The sequence below is a fragment of the Herpailurus yagouaroundi genome, unplaced genomic scaffold (assembly GCF_014898765.1).
Source record: "Herpailurus yagouaroundi ecotype Mexico unplaced genomic scaffold, PumYag 569, whole genome shotgun sequence".
Lineage (NCBI taxonomy): Eukaryota > Metazoa > Chordata > Mammalia > Carnivora > Felidae > Herpailurus > Herpailurus yagouaroundi.
Window position 1 is genome coordinate 6,666,323 of NW_024412786.1, and position 9,871 is coordinate 6,676,193.

Sequence of the window (9,871 nt, forward strand, 5' to 3'; positions counted from 1 at the left end):
GGTGTGTGCACATGTGCATACGTGTGAACATGTACCTGTGCGTGTGTGCATGTGTGCACGTGTACGTGAATGTGCATGTGTGTGCCTGTATGTGTGTGTGCGTGTGCATGAGCGTATGTGTGCCTGTACATGTGTACTTGTGTGTGCGTGAGTGTGCACGTGTGCACAGCTGCATGGGTGGGCGTGTGCGTGTGGGTGTGTGCACATGTGCATGCGTGTGAACATGTGCCTGTGCATATGTGTGTGTGTACGTGAGTGTGCATGTGTGTGCCTGTACATGTGTGTGTGCGTGTGCATGTCCATGAGTGTATGTGTGCCTGTACATGTATACTTGTGTGTGCATGAGTGTGCGTGTGTGCACATGTGCGTGAGCGTGCGCATGTGTGTGCGTGTGCACACCTGTACAACCAGCTCCCCGTTTGTCACAACACCAACCTCTTCCTTCCTAGGCTCAGAGCCAAACTCCGTTTCCCAGCCTCCCGTGCAGTCAAATGCAGCCTCCGAGGAACCGGGACGGTCGGGGAAGTGACGTGTCCCAGTTCTCTACGCCCTCACCCTCTGGGCAGGTCAGGGGACCCGGGGAGGGCTCCAGAGCCCAGGGGCAGCCCGGCCACTGAGCGGAAGGGGTCTGGGTCCCTGGACGACTGTGTGGAACAGAATCTCTGTGTCCTCATCCCCGTCGGTCCCGCGGGCTGGTTTGAGAGAAAGAAGTCCAGCGTCTCCGTGTTAAGCACCTGATGTCTGGAAGTCTGTTTATCGCTCCAATTAGTTTAATTTACCCCAACGAGATGAGAGCGTGCCAAGTTCCTTATGGTAGGAGAAAAGGAGGGGAAAACCGTAATCAGGGACAACAACGAAATCTCCATCCTTCCAGCGTTTCATAATTGTTTACGTTAACGGATTGATTTGGAAAGAGTCTCCTCCAGCCCAGGAATCGCTCAAGTTCAGCACTTCCTTCACTGTCTTTCTCTCCTCTTATGTTAACATAAAACCACACGACGTTGGTTTGCCAGCGGCCCGTGTTCCCCGACCCGCTTCCGTCCGTATGCACAGACCCCGTCACCTGTCACCTTCCGGAGAGTCGCGTGCAGGATGTGACCCAATGCTCGCTGCAGCCACTCTGGGGCTGGTGTCCGTGCTTTCCCAACACCTGACGTCTTTATAAGGAGTAACTTTTGTAAGAGATGGTAAATGACGCAGAAGACAGAACGCCTCAACGCCGTCCTGCCCTCCTGAAAGCCACACCTGTGTTGCCGGGTGGCCCGCGGCCTGCAGTGCCGCGGGATCCACTCTGGAGCATCTTCCGGAAGGTGCGGCATCTGGCTGACCCCGCTCGTGGGCGACGGGTCAGCAGGATGCACCCCAGCACCCCCAGGCCTGCTCTGGAGAGGACAGTGTCCTGCTGGAGCTGCTCCCCCCAGACAAGGGGAGACCCCGCGCTCCGAGGTACTGAGCCAATGTAGCAGACCCCACGGTGCCGGGAGGCGGGGGCCTGACGTGCGCAAAGGGGGGGACACCGGCCACTTCCTCTGATCCTGAGAGGACCCCCTCCCCACCGCGGCCTCGGCCCGGGGACTCTGCTCTTTAGCACAAAGGGTGGACACAGAGCTCCGGGCCCGCCCCCCCGAGCACCCCACAGGCCGTCCACACCACCCGCTGCTCCCGCTGCCTTCAACCTGAAGCGCGCAGGGTCCACACCCGCACACGACCGACAGAGACTAGGAAAACAGAGAGCGTGAGATGACCCACATCTCACCCGGGTGCCCCCTGAGTCCCACCCCAAAGGGGAGTCCAGGGGAGAAAGGGCTGTGCTCAAAGACCAGGTCACCTGACGCACAGATACAACAGAACTGTCGCCACTGGGTGCACCTGCTCGGCCTGGCCGTGGGTCTGCCAGCCTCTGACCGCCTCTCTTGGTGTCACCGTGTGCCCCAGACTCCGCCCGGCCCAGCCTGACGGGTGCCCCGCACCCCACACCCCACACCCGGGGGTGCTCACGGTCTCGGGTGACATATTCCGCCTCCCCCACGGCACCAACGCCTCATGCAGCGGCTCCGACAACCCCAGCCCCGCCCGTGTCCCCACGAGCCGACCCTCCAGGCAGCGGCCATACAGGCAGGCCCACCAGCAAGGGCCCACGGGAACCAAACGAGCGCAAGGCAGGGCACACGCCGGGGCCGGGGCCAACGAGAAGCCCCGAGGGCTACCGGGGCCACCCCAGGTATGGGGCCCAGACCCTGAGGGACAACTGGGAGTCGGCAGTGGGTGGTGCAGGGAGGGGCAGGCCGGACAGAGCTAGCACGGCCTGGCAAGCGAGAAGGGGCACGGGACCCCGGGGGCCATGCCGCACTGACCACAGAGCAGCGGAGGAAGAGGCAGGGCCCCCTCGGGTGCCGGAGGCCCCGCCTGCCCACGCGTCTGCTGTGTGCATTTCCTCGGCAAGGCTGGTCCCCGTGCCCTCGAGGCCTGGGCTCCCCCGCCCCCCAGCACACAGCAGGTGCTCAGCAAGGGCACTGAGGTGCCAGCGTGTCGGCGAAGGCAGCTGATGGGGAGGAGGGAGGGCGGAGCAGGCGCACGCCGTGTGGGGCGCCACCAGGACGGGCCGTGCAGAGGCCGCCCGCAGGCACGCTTGGCATTGACCGAGACGAGCAACGGGGCCTACCGTCTGCTGCAGGTCCTGGATGAGGATACGGATCACCACCGCGTGGCCCTGGCTCTCCTCCATCCTGGGGGCGCTGGGCTTCTCCGCCGTGGCCCGGATGGTGTCATAGATGGTTTCTTCTTTGGAGCTGTCCGACTCCGACCCCACGGAGTAGTCGGAGAAGCTCTGGGCCATCTCGTCCTCGCTGGACGTCGGGCTACGCGGCATGGCTGCCCTGCGTCTGTAAGGAGCGGGGAGAAGGAGGCAACGTGAAAAGGACAGGCAAACCCCAGCGCTCGCGGAGGCTGGCGTCCCGGGTTCACGGCCCTGCACGGGCGGCCGGGCCCCCGTTGAGTGATGCACAGACCTCCGAAGGCGGGGAGAACTCGGCACCCCCAGTGCTCTCCGGAACCCCGGGCCAGGAGGCGGCCAGGACCCGCGTGGGGGCCCACGGGCTCTGCCCAGAGCTGGGAAACCCAGCACGCGGAGGGAGCCCTAACTAGCGGTGGCTATGACCAAAGCTCACGGGGACTAACCGAGGAGCCCCAGGGGCAGCTGGAAGCCTCCCAAGGTAAGGAAGAAAAAGTCCCTTTTGTCTTTCTATCAGGACAGGGCAGCAGGAGAGGAAGAAACGCAGGCTCGGGTCACAAAGGTACCAAGTTCATGTCGTAATAACCCCTCTGCTTCAAACACAGAGAAACGATAGGTAACATGCAAAAATAGAACAGAACAGAAAGGCAAGGCCAGGCTCAGAGGGGAGATCGTCCCGTGCCCAGGACTCTGGCAGAGCTGAAGTCGTGAGCAGGCTGATGCGGGGAGACCCAGGGGTCCCCAAAAGTCTGTGGCAGCTGGAAGTACAGCCTTTGTGCCACCAAGCAGAGGCTCCCCAGCAAAGACCGGGTCGGGCCGCCGACTGGCCCTCGGACCACGGCCGCTGAAGGGCAGAGAAGGATGTAGACGTAATTCTGGGAGCAGGCTGCCAAATGACGCCCCCATCCCTGTGGGCAGGGCTCCGGAGAGGTGAGGACAAAAGCCGGGGGGACCCAGGGGGTGCCGTGCCAAAGCAGCCAACACCACTTGTACGTGAACTCTGTGAAGGAGGTCAAGTCCCTGTGCACACGGAACATGGGCAGGTTGTTCCCTGCTGAGCACCCAGGGACGTAGGCCACCCTGACTGTTCAGGGACAGCCTGGTTAAGTCCTGGCATCTTCCCGCGGAGGGCACAGCTGTGAGCGTGAAGGGCCCCCCCCCCCCCCCCATGGGGACCCCACACCAAATACCCAGCCATTTGCAGGAGGGAGGGGGACAGAGCAGCCTGCCATCGGGCCCAGGCTCCAGGCCCGGCAGGTGCTGGGGTGCGTGGCCCCCGCTCTCGTGTTTCGTGACCCCGGGAGGCTCAGGAAAGCCCCAGGTGGGGCACAGATCACCCAGCGTCAGCTCTGTGTTCATCGTGGGAAAACCGGCTCGCACTGTTTACTTCCAGAGTTCGTTTAACGACAGCAAACACCCTGTGGAAGGTTCCACTGCTCTGCCCGTGGGGTCAGTCCTGGGGCACAGGCGGCCACCAGGGGCACCCCCCCCCAAGACTTTCCCGGGGTCACCAGACACCCAGGTACACAGGAGGCCCAACAAAGCAAAGAAGCCCCTCCAGAAACGCACCCCCTCGCCAGGGGAATGGAGAGGCCCTGACCAGGGTCAAGGGCTCCTTACTGCCCAGCGGGTCTGCACCGTCCTTGGGGAAGGGGCCACCATCGCGTGGCCAACAGACCCTGTTTTGTTTGGCCTGCGCGGGGCTCTAAATGTTTGCAAACCTAAGGATTTCATACGAGAAGCCAGATTTCTGGTTTGTGGTGACCATCGGGAGGCTCAGGCGATGCTGGGGACAGCGGCGTGGGCCCCAGGGGGCTCTCCAGCTCTGCCCCGGGCTCTCCTGGTTGGTGGCAGTTACCTTCCGGCCCTCGCACCACAAATGCGAGAGAGAGTCCGACCAGAGTCATCTCTCCCTAGACCACCCACAGAGGGTCACCGGGCCAGTGACACGATCGCCCCAATCACCCAGGAGGATCCTTAGTTTTCGGTTAAAATCCCCAAAGTTAACGCCAGTGTGATTCCGAATTAAAACGTCAGAGCCGATGGGTCTTTTCTGTGGTCACTGCCAGACGTCTCTGTGATTCGAGCTTCCCGTTCCCCCATCCAGAGGACTGTAAAATCTGGTCAGAGGCAAGAGGGCTGTGGCCGGGAACAGGACCTGGGTGTCCCTGGCTCCAGCCTAGCAGGGTCCCCAGCAGCCCGGCCAAACTGCCATCACCACCTCCCCAAGCAAAAAAGAAGAGCCTAACGTAACTGCACAGAATACCCTACGCACGGCCTTTGTGATACAGAATAGTCACAACGAGGGTGCAGAAATCATCCGATAACGTACAGTTATTTCCACATCGTGTGCAAGTAATCACAATGTTATAATAAGTAACATAAGCGTTCGCTTGTAAAGACATCGTATAGTGGCACACACATCACCACTTGCAACTATGTCCCAGGTTCCGGAGACATGTTTCCTGTAGAAAAGCCGCTCTTCGTCCCGGCTGCAGAGAAGTCATCCGGAGGAGTTTCAGAACAAGAGAAGCACCAGAATTTCTGGGTGGATCGGTCGGGACGCGGTCTCGGCAGCTCCCCAGGGGACCGTGGCCGCACCTAAGAGAGCACAGCGGGGCCACAGGGGCGCAGACGCAAACCTGCCTTTTCCCGAGGGTGAGGGACAGCGGGCAGGCGCGGCATTCGCAGCCTCAGCGGTCAGAGCGGACACAGCCGACGGGTCCGTCTGTCACTCGGGGCTCCCGGGGGGGGGGGGGCCGCTTCCTGCCCTGATGGGGGTCCGATAAAGAACTACATCATCCCCTCCTCACCGCGTGCCTGTGCTGCTTCCAGACCCTGCAGGGACCAAGAGACACAGAGAGGACACAGCAAAGGTGGCCTCCCACTCACAGGACAGCAGGGCATCCCTGTCTGACGGGCAGGGACGCCGTCAGGTTTATGGGAAGCCAGGCCCAGGTGGAAGCGAAGGGGGCCGTCCCAGGCCCCCCGGGCCCATGAGCTCTCCCCATGAAGGATGGGCACTTGCCCCAGGGGCTCGCGGTCGGGCCTCGAGGGGCAGCATCCGCAAGACGGGCAGGCGGAGAGCCCCCAGCAGAAGCAGGCACAGTGCACGCCCGTCTGAGACGGTTCAAGGGCCGAGTTACTTCCGCGGGGGGCTCACGCAGGATCCCAGCCCCGCTTCCTAAGGTGGCGGCCAGGGCACTGCTCCCCGTCTACGCCCGCCCTGGCTCCCTTCCTCGAAAGCCCTCCGCAGCCTCGATGTGAGCTGCTCCGCAGGGTCACCTTGCTCGGGGGACACTTCAGCGTCCGTGTGCACGGGGGCTCTGTTTATTCGTCGCCACCCCCCTCAGCAGTGGGGACACCGTGGGCCCTCAGCGGACAGGGAGAGGTGGGCACAGGGGCCAAAGCACAGGCCCCGAGGTGGCCGGACGGCACGGTGAGCTCAGCCGCGGCTGGCGGGCAGGCAGTTTCACGGGGACAGATTCAGGCACACGCTCGGCCAGCACACTCGTGGGGAACTCAGCGTCCCTAGCGGTCACTTTACCAGCCCCGCAACACGTCTTCTGCTGGACCCACTGGGCCGGTGACCGTCAGGGACACGCAGGTCTGAGCCGTCGGGAAATGCGTACAACCCCTGCGGGGGTTTACTTTCCAGAGAATTGAAGAAGGCGGGACGGGACTCGATGGTGCTCACACCAACAGAAGTCAAACTCGACTCCGGAAACAGAACCGACGGCCAGAAGAGGAAGGGGCTCCTGTGACCCACGGACCTCCGCACGCAGCCCCTGGGCAAGGGCGCGTCACACTGGCCCAGGGTGACACCCGCGAACGGACACGCCTGCCACCAAAGTGCGGGAGCAGGAGGCCCCACTGGGCAGGTCTGAAGAGGCAAAGGCCTGCGCCCTGGTCCTTCGGAGGACGGCCCGGGAGCTCGGGGCGCAGACCTGAGCACAAGGTCCTGAGCTGAAACGGGGCTTGAGCCACGAGACGGGCAAGCCCGTGGGAAAGGCAAAGCCCTGGGAAAACATTTAATTATTAACTCCCGGGAGGACGGCCAGGTGGCAGAGAAGGCGCCCGGCCACATTTCATCTCGGATCAACAATAAATACGTTTTACTGGACGTATTTCCCGAACATCGCGTGGGACGCGCTGCCACGGAAAACTATGTTCGTCTTTATTCTTTGTTCGTCTGCAATTCAAACAGAACCGGGCATCCTGCATTTTATCCAGCAACACCGTGGGGGTCAGAGGGGCCACAGGGGTTCTTCACCCCACAGTGAGGTGGGCAGGGCAGGCTCTGAAAGCCGCAATGCCACGGAACCCAGCCTCACTCGGGAAGTCAGTGCCGGACTGGGGGAGGAAAGGTTGCCCCCGCCACCCCTGGGCAAGCGTTTCAGCACACCGACCTCTGGGGCGGCTATAAAAACACAGGTCAGTAACATGCACTGACCCCCAGAACATGTTTCTCTCACCCACCCCCCTGGGGAGCCTATTAACAAGGAAAAACGGGGGTGCCTGGGGTGGCTCAGCCAATTAAAGCGTCCGACTTTGGCTCAGGTCACAATCCCACAGTTTGTGGGTTCAAGCCCTGTGTCGGGTTCTGTGCTGACAGTCTGAGCCTGGAGCCTGCTGCAGATTCTGAGTCTCCCCCTTCTCTGCCCCTCCCCTGCTCACGCTCTGTCCTCTCTCTCTCTCAAAAATAAAGATTAAAAGGCGGGGCGCCTGGGTGGCTCAGTCGGTTAAGCGTCCGACTTCGGCTCAGGTCACGATCTTGCAGTCCGTGGGTTCGAGCCCCACGTCGGGCTCTGTGCTGACAGCTCAGAGCCTGGAGCCTGTTTCAGATTCTGTGTCTCCCTCTCTCTGACCCTCCCCCGTTCATGCTCTGTCTCTCTCTGTCTCAAAAATAAATAAACGTTAAAAAAAAATTAAAAAAAAAAGATTAAAAATAATAAGAAGAAAACACAAAGCACCCTATATAAGCGACAAGCTGGCAGCAGGATTTTGTGATTCCACCTTTAGCTCACTCAAATGTATAAAATTCGCTCATCCTCAAGGTAGGGAGACCCCCAGGGGGCTGCACGGGGACCGTGCACAGACGTGGACACACGGGGTCACCGTCGTGGCTGCAGGAATTGGCACCAAACGCTGGGGGCACCCAGGCTGCCACCCGCATGGTTTGGAATCGCCCACCAGTCGGCGTGAGCTCTGGGCTGCAGGGAGTGGGGAGCCGGGGGCAGGGGAGCAGGGGGGCGGGGGCCGGGGAAGAACAGCCAGAAAGGCCAGGGGAAAGAATCGCCCACCTACCCAGGTTATCTTGGCATTTGTGGAACCAGCCTCCCGAGTAACATCTCTGTTCCCATCCCCGCCGTGTCTGTGGATAAACGACGTCTGTCCTCTCCGTCCCGACACCCGTTGGTGCCACGTCATCCACCCGAGCTCCTTCCCTGGTTCCCCGAGTCCTTTCATCAATCCAGTCCAGGTCAGGCCGGCAGACGGCTGTGGCTACAATGACACACGTAACCACGTGCACGACCACAGCTCACGCTGCGGACGGGACAGAACTCAGCCGAGCTACCTGATTCTCTCACGTAAATACAGAAAAGTGGAACTGAGTATGAACGTATGGCAAAATCTCCAAATGTTTTTATGAAATAAGTAAACTTTTTTTTAAAAGGCCTAAGTAGGGGCGCCTGGGTGGTGCAGTCGGTTAAGCGTCCGACTTCAGCCAGGTCACGATCTCGCGGTCCGTGAGTTCGAGCCCCGCGTCAGGCTCTGGGCTGATGGCTCAGAGCCTGGAGCCTGTTTCCGATTCTGAGTCTCCCTCTCTCTCTGCCCGTCGCCCGTTCATGCTCTGTCTCTCTCTGTCCCAAAAGTAAATAAACGTTTAAAAAAAAATAAATAAATAAAATAAAAAAATAAAAGGCCTAAGTAACGAACACCGAATGGATTATGCTTTGATGCAATATTTGGGGCACCCGGGGGGCTCAGTCGGTTCACCGTCGAGCTCTTGGTTTCAGCTCCGGTCATGATCTCACCGTTCGACAGCTGGAGCACCACGATGGGCTCTGCGTGGACAGCACGAAGCCTGCGTGGGATTCTCTCTCTCTCTCTCTCTCTCTCTCTCTCTCTCTCACACACACACACACACAATAAATAAATAAACATTTACAAAATAAATAATTGGGGCCTCTGGGTGGCTCCATCAGTTAAGCATCAGACTTTGGCTCAGGTCGCGATCTCACGGTTCGTGGGTTCGAGCCCCGTGTCGGGCTCCGTGCTGACAGCTCGGAGCCTGGAGCCTGCTTCGGACTCTGTGTCACCCTCTCTCTCTGCCCCTCCCCTACTCACACTGTGTGTGTGTGCGTGTCTGTGTGTGTGTGTGTGTGTCTCAAAAATAAATAAAAACCTTAAAAAATTGACAATTAAAAAAATAATAAATAAATAACTTATTATGTTCTCCTACCTTTCTGTATGATTACAATGTTTTTAATTAACAGTGGCTGTAAAAATCCAATGACTGTAACCTAGGATCTGCCTCCGAGTGGTTTTTTGGACACAAGTCCCTGATCAATCAAGTCTACTCCAGATTCTGAAAGGAGACGCATGGGTGAGGCCGAGGGGCACCCAGTGTGGTCCGGGCACAGCTGATGCTTCTGGAAGGGCCGAGGCGCGCGACCCCAGGCGCCACACCCTCGCAAGAGTGTGGTAGGCAGGAGGGTATCATTACGGCTCCTACTCAGATAAGGGCAGCCAGGAAGGGACCTGCCCCGGCCCCAGCCCCTCGTGACGCCAGCAGGGAGGGCGCCTCGGCTGGACAGCCCAGACGGGACGGGTGGGTTCCAGATGTGCCCTTGGAGCCGCTCCCAGGAAACCCCCAAGACAACCTGCCCTGGGCACCAAGGAGCTTTGAGCCTGAACTGCCCGCGAGAAGGGAAGGGCAGTGTGCGGCCCCAGAAGGGGAAAGCGGGTCGATTCCCTCCCGTCTGGGCACCAAAGCACACCCCTCGTCCACACAGCGGCTGATGGACACCAGCAGGCGGAATGCAGAATGTTGGCATTTATGGATATATCTGTATGTTTTTAAAAAAAATTTTTTTTCAACGTTTTTTATTTATTTTTGGGACAGAGAGAGACAGA

At 59.8% G+C, this 9,871-nt stretch overlaps 1 protein-coding gene across 13 annotated transcripts in view; it reads right to left on the bottom strand.

Annotated features, from left to right (window-relative positions):
- The window catches only part of SHANK2 (SH3 and multiple ankyrin repeat domains 2), a 469,884-nt gene that overhangs the window by 422,014 nt on the left and 37,999 nt on the right, over positions 1-9,871 (bottom strand). For all 13 annotated transcript variants that reach the window (XM_040465727.1, XM_040465726.1, XM_040465725.1 and 10 more), the window contains exon 2: positions 2,663-2,882. In XM_040465727.1, the coding sequence (XP_040321661.1) occupies positions 2,663-2,869 (207 nt within the window). In that variant the 5' untranslated portion in view covers positions 2,870-2,882. The remainder of the gene's footprint in view (positions 1-2,662; positions 2,883-9,871) is intronic.